Source organism: Chenopodium quinoa, unplaced genomic scaffold, assembly GCF_001683475.1.
Source record: "Chenopodium quinoa cultivar QQ74 unplaced genomic scaffold, ASM168347v1, whole genome shotgun sequence".
Classification (NCBI taxonomy): Eukaryota; Viridiplantae; Streptophyta; class Magnoliopsida; order Caryophyllales; family Amaranthaceae; genus Chenopodium; species Chenopodium quinoa.
The window spans coordinates 3,524,514-3,540,377 of NW_018745080.1; the positions used below are offsets into that span (position 1 = coordinate 3,524,514).

Below are 15,864 nucleotides of genomic sequence, written 5' to 3' on the forward strand. Positions count from 1 at the left end.
ACAAAAACGTTAACTTGGAATTCAAATTTAGCCGTATAATATGGAGTTTGCTGAACTTGCAGCATTTCAGGCAGTTCTTCTGGTTTTAACCTAGCAACATCAACACAATATTAGAACTACATGCTAAAGTTTGAAATTTTTTCAAACCCAAGCCTAATGGATGTTGATTAAAGAATTCAAAACGCATGGGCAGGTATGGCGATGGACTCATTCTCATCACTTATCAGAGAAGAGAATCATATAGCTTTGCATTCAGAAGAAGCACCGACATGTTTGGGGATCTAAGGGTCCGTTCTCTTCACCCTAATCAATCTTAAGTGGGCTGTCTTTGCTAATACTGTCTTAGTTTAGTCTAAAGACTTTAGAATCCCTTGTAAAATATCCTAGCCATCATCTACTATAATGTGAAGCTCAACAAAACTCTGGACCAAAGAGATCTTGCCTTCTTGATTAAGCTTTCCTCAGGAAGTAATTTCGGGGCCTTTATGAAATCCTTTTCGATGCAATATTCATATACCCTAACTAAAATAGACAATAAAGTACAGGCTAATCCACAAAATTAAAAAAATAAAACGAGCAGAAAACATGAACTTCAATTTTCCAACTAGCCCTTTATAATGTTGACAAAGCAACTTTTTCTCATAAAAGAAGGATGTTACAATTACCTTAACACTACGCCCACCATTACAGATACCTTCAAACACTAAATAGCTGCTTTACATGTACCACGTCACAAGAAGTGCCGAGTTGAAGGCCATGCTCTCTTACAATTGCATTTACCAGTTCATAAGCTCCACAGTTAGACCCCAAGCCAAGCAAGAGGAGGTAGTAATTTATGAACACAACCATGGGCCTCAGGAAAGAGATTCAAGTAATGATAATTGTCTTCAAATCCGCCAATTCAAACCCTCCCTTGTATCTGGCATCCACTACTACATATAAATGGATCTAATCAATTCAAATCTCTAAATCTATATTGCACTACCTGATGGTGATGTAGCGATTTGTCCCATGTTTAGCCCAGTGATCTTTGAGGTCTACTGGAGTTGAAAGATCATGCCCATCGGCAGCAAGCCTACTTAGTAGTTTGCTGAAGGCACTACCACTCATCTTTCGACCACCAACTCGGGCATGCCGCTTGTTAGGTACTGCAGGTAATGGGTACACTGACATCGTTGTTGTGCAACATGAGGACTGCCATCCTCCATTGCCCCATTTGTAGCACTGCCGATAAACCCCAGTACAAGAGCAAACAGGTGGTGGCATATTTGACTCGTCAAATGCTACTTGATTCAAGCCAAGATCTGGGCCCTTCCAGTCAGACTTGGGCCCACCCAGTTGCTTAAAACCATCATCTCCATCCATGTCTGGCATTCCCTTCCACTCTTGAGGTTTGGAAAACATAATCTTATTTAAGTCCTCACCTTCTCTCTTACCCTTGCGTCCGGATTTCGATGTTTTCTTGTTTGGGGATGCTGCATTAGGTTCTTTCGTCCGTTTTACTTTCCGGGGTTTTGCGCTCTCAGGAGCAACAGAAGTCAATGGTAGTGCATCTGGTACCTGAATTTCTCTTCCATCATAAGAAGCTTCACCCACATGAGGAGGATGCTGAATATGTTGCTGAGGATGGTGCATGTGTTTCACACCACGTGAAATTTGGCAACTGGGTGGGCAACTGTTACTACCGTTCATAGAATTTTGTCGAAACTGGAGTGTTGCTAGTGCATTATCCCGCTCCATAAAGGCTTCATTTCTTTCCTGCATAGCAGTATCTCGTTGCATAATTGCCATGTCTCTCTCTTCCAAGGCCTTGTTCTTTTCATTAATGGCCATATTTCTCTCTTGGATCGCAGCATCTCTTTCAGCCATAATGGACATTATATGCTTCATTGACTGTGGTTGTTGCATCAACCACTGGAGGAAAAACAAAAAAAGTCACAGCCATCAGAAATGCTATCCGACAAAGGAAACAAAGTCTACAAGCAGAACTTGGGTGAAGAACTAGGAAGACGACCAATTTTCGTCACTGTACCTGACTATGTGGTGGCTTATACATTTCGGGCTTATGTCTACCGTTCTCACGATGCCCACTATCATCCATTCTAAAGCAAAAATTGAGAAATGTCACAGATCACTAATGTTGCTACCTCTATGCTTATTGCGACCACCTGTTTAAAAAGGCCAGTAAAAACAGAATATAAAAAATCAAAAGTAAGAAAACTGAAATCCCAATTGAAGGTAAACAAAAAAATTTAACATAAAATTGAAAGGTAGCACCAAAAAGATATACCACAATACCCACTCTATAGCCTGACAACAAAATCTCAAATGAAACTAAGTTAAGGCTGATCTGGAATGTAAAGGCTGTTCCATAAAGGATATTCAACTCACTGTTTCACAAAAAAGCCACCCTCAACACATGTCTTATAAACATAGCAACATCTGCTAGACAGTTATGTTGCCAATTCAGCCATTACATGTACTGATATTAGTCAATTTCACACACATATTATAGTAGTTATTACAAACTTTAAGAACCTCAATTTTCTTCCAAAAATAAAAATCAAGGAGTACCTCATATAATTTAACATATGATCTACAAAAATATCTTCTAAACCTATTGCATTACGATGAAGATGTTACTGACACGCAATTTTTTCAAATCGTAAACTCATGCTGTGAAGCAAGATGACACAGCGACTGTTGCACTTACTGCGATCTTGACCCATCCTAAGATAAAAACCTAAAGTGGGATCCAACATGAATAGAACGTTATTGCAAACTTATGACATAATTTATGATAACACAGAGTAATTAGCATAGCTAAGTGAATATCAGATACTTCTTGTGCTGTAGGAAAGGAGAATTAGCGTCATTTACAGCTTCTCCAAAAAAACGAGCAGATATAAGGAATTACATTAATGATATATGAGACATCTTTAGTATAATTCATCAGCTTTGAGTGGTCTAAGATAGTGTTTTTTTTTTTTTCCTCTCAGCAAACTCTTGGAGCTTTACTATTTGAAAAAAGCAGATGCTAACATCAACATAAGGCAACAGATCAAGAAATCATGTGCAATTGAAGAATTCCACTAACAAATCAATTACTTTTTAGGTTAATTGCAACTGCTACTCTTAATTAAGAATGTACAAAACAAGGCAACTAGGAAAGGTAAGAAATAAGGGGAATATATTTCAGAAAGGAAAAAAGCAAGGAAAGGAGTCTTCTAAACAAGCTGTTCTAAACAACTGCCACTGCTTTATTCCTAAATTGTGTCCAGGAAGAGCAAGAAAAATCAACTGGTCGCATTGTTAAACTCTACTAAAGAGTAAATTTGATATATTCAGCTGCTGGAATTAGAGATAAAATCTAGATCTTTACACAATTGTGGAAGTACAGAAGTACTAGCATGCAGTCCTATCCTCTACATAAATGATGAAATGCATCAGAATATCCCATAGATATAGCATAGGACAGAAACTTCCGTTTGCCCACAGATTTCTATGAAAATTGTAGTAGAAGAAGCCATGAGCCCATGACTATGATTTGCAAATTACTTTTCCAAAAAAAAAAAAAAAAAAAAAAAAAAGCATAATTACACTATAGTGATTTTGCTGCGAGTTCAGAAGAGAATACCACAAGTCCACAACGTCTATCAATAATAAGATTTTGAATAGATATTTCTAGATCCACAGCAATCTAATAAACAGCAAATTTACCATGCTTCTGAAATAGCAATATATATAGGAAGTGGTGAGGTGATATTACCTCAACTATGGAGGTGTTTTAGCATTAAATTTGTGAAAGAGAACATGTTGGTCAGCAAGGAATCTGCATTACACAAGCTAATCAATTTTTTTAAGAAAAATAATAAAATAAAATAAAATGGAGGCATTATTATAGAATAATCCACATATTTTCTGTAATATTAAGAAACATCTTTTTTTTCTACTGTTTCTATTATTTATTTTTCTGTAAGAAATGCCATTCAACTACTCATGATGCACGGCATCCTGCTAGAAATTCATTTCTTTAAATTTCAAGCATAAATGGAGTTGCTGATTAGGTCTCCATGAAAATTCAAACAAAAGAATTACAACAGCACATTAAGCTCTGGCAACACAGAAACAAACAGGCAAAAATCTATTTTTATGCAGTTCAATTTAATTCTTAGAATGAATTCAAAGAAAAAATAAGGCAAAAACACAGTGTACAAGACATACAGATGATGACATTTATAGGTCATGCAGCTTTAGCACATACAAAAAGAAACTGAGCGAAGGGAGGGCACATGTACTAAAACAAGATAGGGTTAAAAGAAGGGAAACTGATCAATTAAAAGGGAAATTCGGACAAGTGCAGAAGCATTAAAGATGAGACAGCACATACACACACAAACACATAAGGTGAGCATTAATCACGCAATACAAATTTCCAGAGACAATAGTACATTGGATGAAAGCAACAAATAAGATATCACAATTCCAAAAGAACTTTGATGGTAGGATACAAGTTTGTAATTGTCCTGACTATACATGTTTGGTCTCCCGAAAGGAAGCCAATAGTAGTACATCAAATAATTGAATAAGAGGGTCAAGACTGATTGTGGGGCGAGACCCTAAAAAAAGTTCAAGAATTTATTTTGGAGAAGTAGCGCTGAAAGGAATGATGAAATTAGTAAAAAATCTATGAGATTTTCAAGCAGAAGATCTTTGAGAAAAATATTGAACCAGGACGGAAAGGGGTAAAAGTCAAGTCTAGGCATACATCGCACAAAAAGACTCGATTTGAATTGTAGTTTAATTCTCAAGCCAAGAGAAAGACTAAAAACCCAAGGAAACACCATTGAGCAGACCAAAAGTAAGTCAAATTCTTTGACAGTGGACATCAAAACTCCCAAAGTTCTACTCTTTCACCAAAAATGGGGGGAAACAAAAGACATCTTAATCAACCATGAATCACTCCAACATAGAACAGCATTTATCATCAAAAAGATTAAGAAATTCCTCCTTAGCAATATGAGTAGGTTGTTTCCTAAGAATTTCTCACAATTCAACCGATAAGGGAGGGCAAGGAAGTTCACATAATCATGTACACTTGTATAGCATATCACCTTTGCTTCAGATAACATTTCTTGTAATCAACTTTGGTCAACCATACATACACTTCACTTCATATCCTCTCTCGAGCCTGTGACTTCCACGATATCATTTGCCATCTCTAATCTATAAACTTCGAACTATCCGAAAAATTCAGTACCAGACAAGTGGCCACGCCACAAAAAAGGGAGAATCAGATTCCATTATAAACCAATTGGTGATATGTTGCTCCTTTCAGGATATAGGATCTTATGTTTTCGATAGATTTGCACTATAGGATGAGCAAGACATTGAATTCTAATAGTATAATGTAACTAAATCCCCGGCAACTCAAATATCCAATTGTCCAAAGCAGACGAATTTATACTCGAAACCAAACAATTAAGCTTATCAACACAAACAACACTATACATACAGAGCCAATCAACCAAACACTAATCAAAAACTCAATTACTTCAATTTCTTCAGAATTCACCAAAATGAGCTCAAGTCAAACACCCCAAAACAATCAAAAACCCCAAAAACCCCACAAAACCCAGTCAACCCCAGAAAAAAATAATTCAAATTAACAATAAATCAACCACATAAACAACCCCAAAAAGCTAAAAAATCAGAAATCAGCAATCAAATTAAGCAAAAACCAATCAAGTAAAACACTATTTAACATAAATTCAAGCAAATGATGAAAACTATGCTGATCAAAGCAAACAAAAAAACACCAAAAAAAAGTAAAAATTAAAAAGATAAAATCAAATGCAAGAAGTACAAATTGAAGCTTACCATAGCAAGAGGAAAAAATGGAGGAGAGAGAAAAAAAAGAGTGTAAGAAAGAGAGAGAGAAACCCTAAATCGGAGGGAATATAGTAAATGAGAAATGTGGGAGGAACAGTTGGGGGCTGGGGATGGGGAAGAGAGAGAAAAAATAGGTGATGAAAATGATAAAAATTAAAGTAAAATTAATTATAGTGGAAAATTAAAAAGAATTTCTTTAGACTTTCTTTGTCTGATCACTGTAAATTAATTTTTTTTATAAATTTTTTTTTTGAGATTGTCTTTTTTTCTTTTTTTGATTTCAATCTTTTTCACTTTCTATTGTTTTTTATTTTACTGTTTTCAGACTTCAGTGGACTAATTCAGCGGGTGTGTGACTTGGGAATGAGAAATGTTTTAGAGCGGTTTTCTTAGATAATGCTAATTTTTCGACTTTAAGTGTATTTATAAAGTACGATTACTATGACTGATTTTACTGATCTATGTACTCCGTAATTTTAAAAATAAATTAATTTTTTTTTCCTTGTATTAATTCTAGAAACAGAGAATGTATATGTATTTGTATATTTTTTATCATTAATAAATATATTTCAATAATAAAATCAATAGATCTTTTAGGGTTTTGTGTATATATATACAATCATACATAATTTGTTTGGATAGTCTAGCTCTCCACTTAATCATGATGAGGTCAATAAGTAATTTTGCCTATCCTTTTCTGTCATGAGGTAAATAATTATTGCTTTTCAATAATAACTATTGTTTTCAATACTTTAAATTATTGTTGTTAAGCTTTAATTAGCAGTTTCCTTTTTATGTGTATCATTTGGAAAGATGAATATACTCTTTTACATAATATAAGATCTATTTTTCGTCAAAATATGTACTGGTACTGTATACTCCGTAGTACATGTTATTTAAATTGATACAATATTTCTTCCAATAATAATAATAATAATAATAATAATAATAATAATAAATCAAAATTAATTCTAAGTACTAAAGTTTACTTGATACTACGTTACTATAAGAGATAAAGTATATTATTAATTAATTATATTATGAAATTAAAAATAATTATTTGAAAAAGAGGAATAGTCACGTTGACTGAACACCGAGGTCAATAGATTAAGTCATGTAAAATAATTACTTTTTCAAAAAAGTTGAGAGTAATGGATAACTCAAGTGGTTAAAGCTTCCCTTCTAGTTTCAAGAGATTTTGGGATTTAAAAAAGGTTACGTAACCGCTTAAAAGTAATATGACAATACATGTCTTCCAGTATCCCAGTAATCCCACCACGTGTCACTATTAGTTTAAGATGAAAATGTTATTGACAATTGTCACACACACATGTGTATATATATACTTTATAAATTAAAGCCAAAAAAAAAAAAAAATAACCCTTCCTTGGCATAATGGTACATATAACATAAATAAAAAATTTAATTCATGGCTGGAATGATTAAATTGGTCACCATATATTTATTTGGGACAAAATTGTAATTGGTCTGGAGTATCATGAGGAAGTGTAGGGCTTGAGCCTGTGATTTATCGTCCTAGTTGGAGTATCACAATTCACCATTGTTATCGTGAAGCTAATTGTGCTATGAATTGACTCATAACAATGAAATTGAGTCGGACCAAACCTTCTATTTTTTAGATGATTTCGGTTGGACTTTGTGACATTTAATGAAGGACTCTAGCGGAATAACTAGCTAGAAAAGCGTCGCTGTGATAATTTAATTAATTTGTCTTTTGCTTATTTGTATGGTTGTTAGTTTTGCCTTTTTTTTTTTTTTTTTATACCTTTTACTTCATTTCTTGCTTTTATTAAGGAGTTTTGCCCCTCTCTAAAAAATATGTAATTGGTATATGGATCATCATGATCTACAACTTGATTTACATTTACCAAAAATCAATGAATTGGTAAATTTTTTTACAATTGCACTAAATTATGCCATGTATATTTTTTAATTTTTTTTTTTTGACATGAATTATGCCATATATTATGGTAGTGTACAATAAAATAAATAAAATATTTACAAATTGTAATGGTTAATGTCATTGATCTTTATTAATTACAGTGACATAAAACTTCCTTTGACTAAATAAAAGGGGAGAAATTATTATGACCAGTTAATACTCTAATTTCCCAAATAAAGTAATTGCAACAAACTATGGGGGTCACAAAAATAGTAGGATACGCCTTACATATGCTAAGATTAAAGTGGTTTCCATTTTAATTGAAATTAGTGTCAATGTGACTCATTTTTCCTTTTAGCTGTGCATCACTTGCTAATCTTATACTGGTAAGATTAAAAGAATCATATTCTGCACTTTATACTTTCACTTAAAAAAGGTTCACAACAGTGACATGCCTCAATTTACTTGAGAATATACAAATCATTGTACCTGATAAAGTAAAGGAAGTTATAGAGTAACAAGCTAACAACATTTCCGAGGGGGACTTCTACCTAATAAAAATCTCGGAGATATAGTTCTTCAGAGCGAAGCGTGACATAAAGCGTAGCATGAAGATTCATGGGCGGTCTGATGTTCATCTTCTTTCCCAAAGGCTGAATCGACACAGGATTTGTGCAGCATATTCGAAACTAATGGTGCAAGTGCTAGAGCAAAATTTGGCAAAAGTATCTGATTGATTGCACCTGACTGGCTGTCTACAGCAATATACTTGGAAGCTGTTGTACAAAGCCATCAGACAGAAGTAATTACTAAGGCTATTGATTTCTGACGTGCACCCAAACTTGGAAGCTGTTGCACAAAGCCATCAGACGCAAGCATCTAATCGGTGTTTGTTTTCTTCTCTATGCTTGATTTAGTGAGTATGAATACACCAACTACAATCAGTAAGGCACCTGCGAACCACTGTTGCCAGAATTGAGATACAGAGTTTAAAGTAGCATGGCAATAATAAAACTCATTATAAGTATATCATATGCGTATATGATGATTGACAAGATTTAATATGGCCAAGGCATGGAGCTAGGGACAAAGACATGGAGCTGTGAAGTGGAATCTGGCTAGAACACCAGACATTCAAAAGAAATTGTAGCACAAGTAGTAGATTAAAACTTTGAAAAATACAGTTCACCAAATCATAACATGTACTAATGATGATAACTAAGATGTGTGGTTTTTACTTTGTTCTTAATTGTGTAACTATGCAAATGAGTTCTCGGGGTTAAGAGTCTTCAGAACAAACTTCAAAGTGTGGTTTTTACTTGGTTTTACATCTGTCCAGCACTCCATACAAAAATTTAATCTCATTGATCGACTCAAATAAACAGCTTCAGTCAGATGGGAAAACAAATTAATGCCTACACAATTCCATTGGAACTACAAGACCAAGCAAGTTCATATAAATATAGTTCATATTAATCTTTAGTTTATCTAACAAGAGTTTATCAGATAAAGCCTTTCGTATAATAGCTGCAGCATTTTTATATGTTAGTTACTTTCCATGAAGAAACCCAAATTTTAAAGAGAACTAGGATAGCTTAGCTTAACATGAGGATTGAGGAAGACAATTGAACATCAATAAATCAAGGCCAAAGTTGTTAAACTAAGACCAAAAAATTGACCAATATGGTTTGTCCAAATATGCAATGCACAAAAGAATCTATATAGAAGAAAGGAAATTCACAAGAATGAGACTTTCTTTACCTTGGCTGATAATGTCTCTCCAAATAAAAAGAAACCAGCCAGACCAGAGGAGAGGAAATTTGTAGCAAAGTTTGTCACAGTAGCTTGTAGAGATGAAAGTGCTCTAAGGCTGTTGACGTAGCATCCCCACATTGTCACATTAAACGCAATTACAAGGCTGTATTTGACAAGCTGGTCACAAAAAAATATCCACATTAGTTACTGTTTAAGTTACCTATACATAACATACTTGGGTCCAGGAACTATGCAATGCTCAATGCACAAACATAATTTCACCATGATAACAAAAATGACACCCCGACCCAAATACCCGTTACCCAGCACACACTCGACAAGAAAAATATCCCAGTGAAGGATATGAAGCTTTAATAGCTGCAAGTATTACACACAAGACTACAGGGGATTGTCTTGCTTCATTGCCTTGGCTAAAACTGGAGAAAAATAACCAAAAAAAAAAAAAAACAAAGTTCCATAAAAGATGATGTTGCAAACTAAGGGTGTTGTTCCAACATGCCATTTAGACCAATGTGTATGACAAGCACATCTACATGACTACATCACATTAAGTTTATGCATCAGGAAGTATCAAACCCTCATTGTTGTGTATCATCGCTCATCAGGATGAGAGCTCTATTATTGCAGTAAAATAGGGTTTACATTGTAGTTTCATTACAATGCATACAGTGACAGAAATGAGGCATAAGGGAGCTCTTCCCATAGAAACCAGAAGAGAGAGAGAGAGAGACAGAGAGAGAGAGAAGCCTAACTGACTTTTTAAGCTAATGAACTCCAGAGCTTAGAAATGAAGAATCTAACTGAAAGTTGTCAAATCCACAAGCTGAGCTGGCAAGTGGAGATGAGATTCATACAGCAGGAAATGTAGATATTGAGGCAACTTGAAGCAGAACCCAAAGAAGTATCATAGGTGGTTCAAAAATCACTAGCAAGCAGGAATTCAAGATCGTTAAATAAAAGTGTACCAAAAAGTTTTTGAGCTAAGATAGCAATAAAAGCCAACAAGAAAAAGGGAGGCAGCTTGGAAGATAGTATCCAATGAAGAATTAGAGTCAACATCTGGGTTGGTAACATACTAATATTGGAATCATGTAATACACAATTACTAAGCCTGACTTGGGTTCACTTCTAACCATTGTCTTAAAAAGCAAACAGAAGCAGTAATACATTAATACCCATCAATTTGCCAGAGTACCAGATAGATTCTAAATTCTAACTATTCATCCTTCAATTCTTCCTGTTCCCTTCTAGCTAGGTTATAAAAGATAAGCGAGTAAACTCCAATTTACCATCTGTATGCTCTCTCTTCATCTATGTCATTTTTAAATTGAAATATCCATAATATACTCACTTCCAGCTTGAATTAAGTTGTCTACAGCCTAAGAGTCTGGAGACTCAACTTTTATGGATTCTACTCATATTCTCTTTCTACCTTCCCATCATTATATAACACCATATTACATAGAAGATCAACATACTTATCTTGCCATATTCAATACTACTATCAAGGCATACATTCAACATGTATGACCAGTTGCCCAATATGTTGCCTGTGAATCTATTATACCAATGGTTCACATTTGCCAGGCACTGTCAACATAGCCTACACCAAAGGTCGTGTATGATACTGGCTATGGTACTTCCCATATGGTATTTTGCCTTGCAACTTGTTTCGTACGGTGTAAATTACTGACTTTTGTGATATCACATTAAACATTTCTTGTTTGTCCATTACAATGCATCTTAGCAAGGTAACAAGCAAAACATAGCCTACACCAAAGGCCGCGTAGAGCACCAAGAGGCAATATCCTACCCTAGAAGATAGTTAATCGATCTTTGAGTGCATCACCAAAACATGTCGAATCTCTCACCACAACAAACTCCAATCCAAACCCTCACAATCAAAGCCCTTTCCATGTCAAAAAAACAGCACCATTTCAAAATTAACCAAAGATTATTCGTGATGTCTACTTAACAAGGTCAGACCAAAAATCAAGCTCCAATATGATCTTCATTGCTCAATTTGATCCTCAAAAAACCAATTCCAACTTAATCAATCCCAGTTAATATATTTGCTTTTAAACAGAATTCAGGCTAAATTCAAATCTAATTTCCATGGATGACCAAATTTCACATACCAATTAATAAATTTGTTCCAAAAAATTCAGCAACTTGATTTGTCCAACTTTTCTCAAAACCTATTCTAGTTAATCAAAACCCCATTTGAATCCCTATGATAAAATCACAAGAAAATAAACTGATGAGTAAATTATGACAAAAATGAGTAAAAAGAATGAAAGAATTTAGCACCTGAGAAGAGAAGAACTTTGCAGAAATCGCAGCTAAGGCTGCGGTGAAGCCCGCTGCTACTGCCCATGCGTAACCTTTACTCTCTCTCTCCCTACTTCCCATCTCTGTCTCCAAGCCGCTGGGATGCCTCAATATGTGATCCCGTCAACTCATAGTGTGTTACTCGAAAACTGACCAGATTACCCGACTCGAAAGTCAAAATATGTGAATCAACCGACCCTATTCAAACCAACTTGACCCGACCAAAATGACATACGGAGTAGCAAACAAAATGAGCATATTAATCCGACCCAAACTCATAGCCAATTCGAAACGGTTTGACTTAAACATACTTCAAACTAAATTGAACCAATTCGAACCTAATTTGATTGTCGCCTCCCCACAATATGAAAATTTAATTTCCTAGTAAGTAAAAGTATTTTCCTTCAATAAAAAGTTAGAAAAAGTATTTCAAAAATGAGTTTTTTTTTGGTATTCAAATAATTTAAAAGTTCGACTCAACTAGACTTGAGAGATTATTTGTACTAGTTGTGTTTAAGTTAAATAGTCATTTAGTCAATATTGTGGTTCAAATAGTTGAATTTTGGTACCATTTGATTTTTGCTTGTGGGCTTGAGTTTAAGATACATTTACTCACATGACTATTTTCAATATATATATTCTTTTTAAAGAATTTTTCAATATAACTATTTGAAATATATTGTAATAACTACACCCTTCATCCCTATTTTTGCCCTATAGCAGATATTTGAGTCAAATTTTAATAATTTTGAATTTAAATTCTCGATAATCTATAAGAGCTAATATAGTCATGTGCAATCTTATTGGATTTGTCTCATTATATATATATATATATATCTTATTGGATTTGTCTCATTATTTATTTATAAATATATATATATACACACATATATTTTCTTTTTAAACACGTACGAAATATAAAGATACATGCGTTTTAGAGACATAAAAGTCAAATGGGATAAAAAAAAACTTTCTCTATTCTTTTTACTTGACTTGTTTCTTTTATCACACTTGCCAATGCAAAACTTTAACGATCAATAACTTTAATTCTCCATAAGTAAAATTATAAAAGTTATATATTATGATAGTACTTATTGAGACGAATAAAAAAAAATCTCACATGAATATGTTTTTCCTTACATATTATTCACAAAAGACGGTCAAAGGAGGAGTGGTAAATAGTGTAAAAGTCAAAACGGGTCAAGTAAAAAAGAACGGAGGAAGTAGGTATTAGAGACTAAAGACTAGAGAGTACTTTTAGCTAGTAAGCTAATTCAAAACACTTGGGTTTCAGTTTCTTTATGTTTTTGTTATTGAATTCAATAAAACTACACTCTTTGAAGGTAGTAACTAGTAAGTAACCCTTTAATGGGTTTAAGTGTAGTAAGTGCCCCTGTGGTGGGCTTTGTTCTAGTTTTGTACTTTTGTTTTTTTTTTTTTTAGTTTAGTATAGTGTAAGTTGTTTCATGAGTAAAGATTTGTGTAGGATCGAAAAAGAGGTTAATCATTCGATTAAAATCAGATGAATCACTGCACGATTTCAACAAATCAATAGACCCCCTCGTTGAAAAAGACTGTAAATCACATCGATATAAAGAGAAGGGTATGAAAGGATATTTTTATTTGATTCAATTGTCATATATTTATTAGATTTAAATCTCTTTATATATATCGTATGACTTTTTTTATTTATGAATCAATTTTTTTTTAAAAAAAAAATAATAATAGAGAATACTCTTGGCTAGTAAGCTAATTCAAAACACTTGGGCCTATGGGCTATCCAATTGAGATGTAAATTGGAAATATTGAACAAAACGAACCTGACCCAAAGTTTATAATTTGGTCCATACAATTACTTAAATCGTTAACCAATCTCACAATTACCGACCTACTACATAATAATCAAGAGATAATTACTCCATAGTTAATTGATTAATTATAATCAGATAAAAGAAACACAAAAGATGTTATTAATCCACCAATCCATAAAACCAACCAATCAGAACTCAGTATCTCAAACAACAGGATTGATGACGTGTCAAGATGGACAGTAATGATTACGTGTCCATGCCCCCAAATTCCACCCCCTTCATATCCAACAAATCAGAACCCCTTTCTCTCTCTCTCTCTCTCTCTCTCTCTCTTATAAAAAGGCTCCCAATATCAAATTCCCAAAAACATCCAACCAAATTAATTAATTTCTGCTTCTTTCAAAGACCCTAGTTTCCGATCTCCAGGTACAATCTCTCTTCTATTTTGTTCTATCTCTCTTGTTCTAATTGATTTATTGTTTTATTTCTTCAATTTGATTTTCTTGTTTGTGTGTTTGAATGTTGACTGATTTTTGTTAATTTCTGGGTTTTATCTGCAGATTTTTCGTTTGAATTTGATTTCCAATGGCTCGTACTAAGCAAACTGCTCGTAAATCTACTGGTGGTAAGGCTCCCAGGAAGCAGCTTGCTACCAAGGTATTTCTTCTTTCCTATGGTTTCCTCTGATTAATTCGTCAAATTATTGGGATTTTCTTCGATTCAATTCAACTTGTTAAAAAAATTGGGGGTTTTCGATTCAATTCAATTCGTTTCGAAATTGGGATTCGTTTCAATTCAATTTATTTAACAATTTGGGGTTCTCTTGTTTCAATTCAATTCGTTCAATTTTTTATTTATTTATTTTTTTTGTTTTTGTTTTGGGGGGGGGGGGGTGGGTTCGATTTAATTCAATATGTTCAAAAAGTTGGGGGTTTTCCGATTCAATTGAATTAGTTTAAATATTTGGGGTAATTTTGTCGATTCAATTCTTTTTGAATTAGAATTTATTTCGATTATTAAGCTCGTTCACTGTCTAATTGGTTAAATTCTTAATGAAGGCTGCTAGAAAATCAGCTCCAACTACCGGAGGAGTCAAGAAGCCTCATCGTTACCGTCCTGGAACTGTCGCTCTTCGGTAAATATTCAATTTTCAAAATTTGTCTTCAATTGTTCCTTTTTTTTGTTGTACTAAATTTAAAATTGAGCTTATTATTTGAATCTTTTTATGATGATCAGTGAAATCCGCAAATATCAGAAGAGTACTGAGCTTTTGATCCGCAAACTCCCCTTCCAGCGTCTTGTTCGTGAAATCGCCCAAGATTTCAAGGTAAAAACTAATTACAATCTAATCAAAATCTTGAATATAAATATGACTTGTTATTAGTTTTATTGTGATTGTTACTGATTAGGGTTTTGTGGTGTTGATGATGAACAGACTGATTTGAGGTTCCAGAGTCACGCTGTATTGGCACTTCAGGAGGCGGCCGAGGCATACCTTGTGGGTCTCTTTGAGGACACCAACTTGTGCGCCATTCATGCTAAAAGGGTGACCATCATGCCTAAGGACATTCAATTAGCTCGTCGTATTCGTGGCGAGCGTGCTTAAGTTGATTGAAGATGGATATGAGTAGCAGTTCTTAGGATGAGTTTGATAGATTAAGTTAAGATACAGCAACATTTAGTGGGTCTGTTGGTGTGGTGGTGTATATACTCTATACCTACTCGGATATGTTTTGAAATACATTGGATACATGTTTTATGGTTTTCGGATTTGTTTTGAATTCATCTCATTCATTCATTTTGCTGTTGATTACTTGATGGGATGTTTGATTTATTCACTATGTATCTCTTCTTATGCTATGTTATGTTGTGGTTATTCTACGATTTGTGTGTAATGGTTTAGATTTTGGTAAAGTCCCATGGCGTGATTGTTTGATTTGTTTCATATGTTGGTTCTTCCATCGTACTGGAGTAGTTTTGGAATGGAAGTACAGGAATTGTTACGAGGAAGGCTTAAGATTTACAGTAATTTGTTACCCTATCAACTGTCAATGCAAAGGAAATTCAATTCAATAAATTGTTTTTGGTATAATGGTACTTTGTTTGATATGTACAAACTACAAAGTAGTATGCTTACACTATGTTCTGGGT

General features: G+C 34.0%; 3 protein-coding genes across 4 annotated transcripts; 1 reads left to right on the top strand and 2 right to left on the bottom strand.

Moving 5' to 3' along the window:
• Positions 1 to 559: 559 nt before the first annotated feature.
• LOC110709853 (protein BASIC PENTACYSTEINE6-like) lies at positions 560 to 6,423 on the bottom strand. 2 transcript variants are annotated; one of them, XM_021888114.1, is made up of 4 exons: positions 5,881 to 6,421; positions 3,770 to 3,832; positions 2,033 to 2,168; positions 560 to 1,914 (listed from the first exon to the last, which is right to left on the bottom strand). In XM_021888114.1, exons 3-4 carry the CDS (start codon positions 2,099 to 2,101, stop codon positions 982 to 984), a joined length of 1,002 nt encoding a protein of 333 aa, XP_021743806.1. In that variant the 5' UTR covers positions 2,102 to 2,168; positions 3,770 to 3,832; positions 5,881 to 6,421; the 3' UTR covers positions 560 to 981. The 2 variants fall into 2 exon arrangements, with proteins under 2 accessions (XP_021743806.1, XP_021743807.1); XM_021888115.1 differs by lacking the exon at positions 3,770 to 3,832 and having other exon boundaries at positions 5,881 to 6,423.
• A 1,764-nt stretch (positions 6,424 to 8,187) lies between these two features.
• LOC110709855 lies at positions 8,188 to 12,057 on the bottom strand. Its single transcript, XM_021888117.1, has 3 exons — positions 11,882 to 12,057; positions 9,557 to 9,727; positions 8,188 to 8,758 (listed from the first exon to the last, which is right to left on the bottom strand). The coding sequence occupies exons 1-3, from the start codon at positions 11,981 to 11,983 to the stop codon at positions 8,675 to 8,677; spliced, it is 357 nt and encodes a 118-aa protein (XP_021743809.1). The 5' UTR covers positions 11,984 to 12,057; the 3' UTR covers positions 8,188 to 8,674.
• Positions 12,058 to 13,981: 1,924 nt separating this feature from the next.
• Positions 13,982 to 15,615, top strand: LOC110709854 (histone H3.3). The gene is made up of 5 exons (XM_021888116.1): positions 13,982 to 14,139; positions 14,274 to 14,370; positions 14,772 to 14,848; positions 14,950 to 15,040; positions 15,149 to 15,615. Exons 2-5 carry the CDS (start codon positions 14,299 to 14,301, stop codon positions 15,317 to 15,319), a joined length of 411 nt encoding a protein of 136 aa, XP_021743808.1. The 5' UTR covers positions 13,982 to 14,139; positions 14,274 to 14,298; the 3' UTR covers positions 15,320 to 15,615.
• Positions 15,616 to 15,864: the final 249 nt, after the last annotated feature.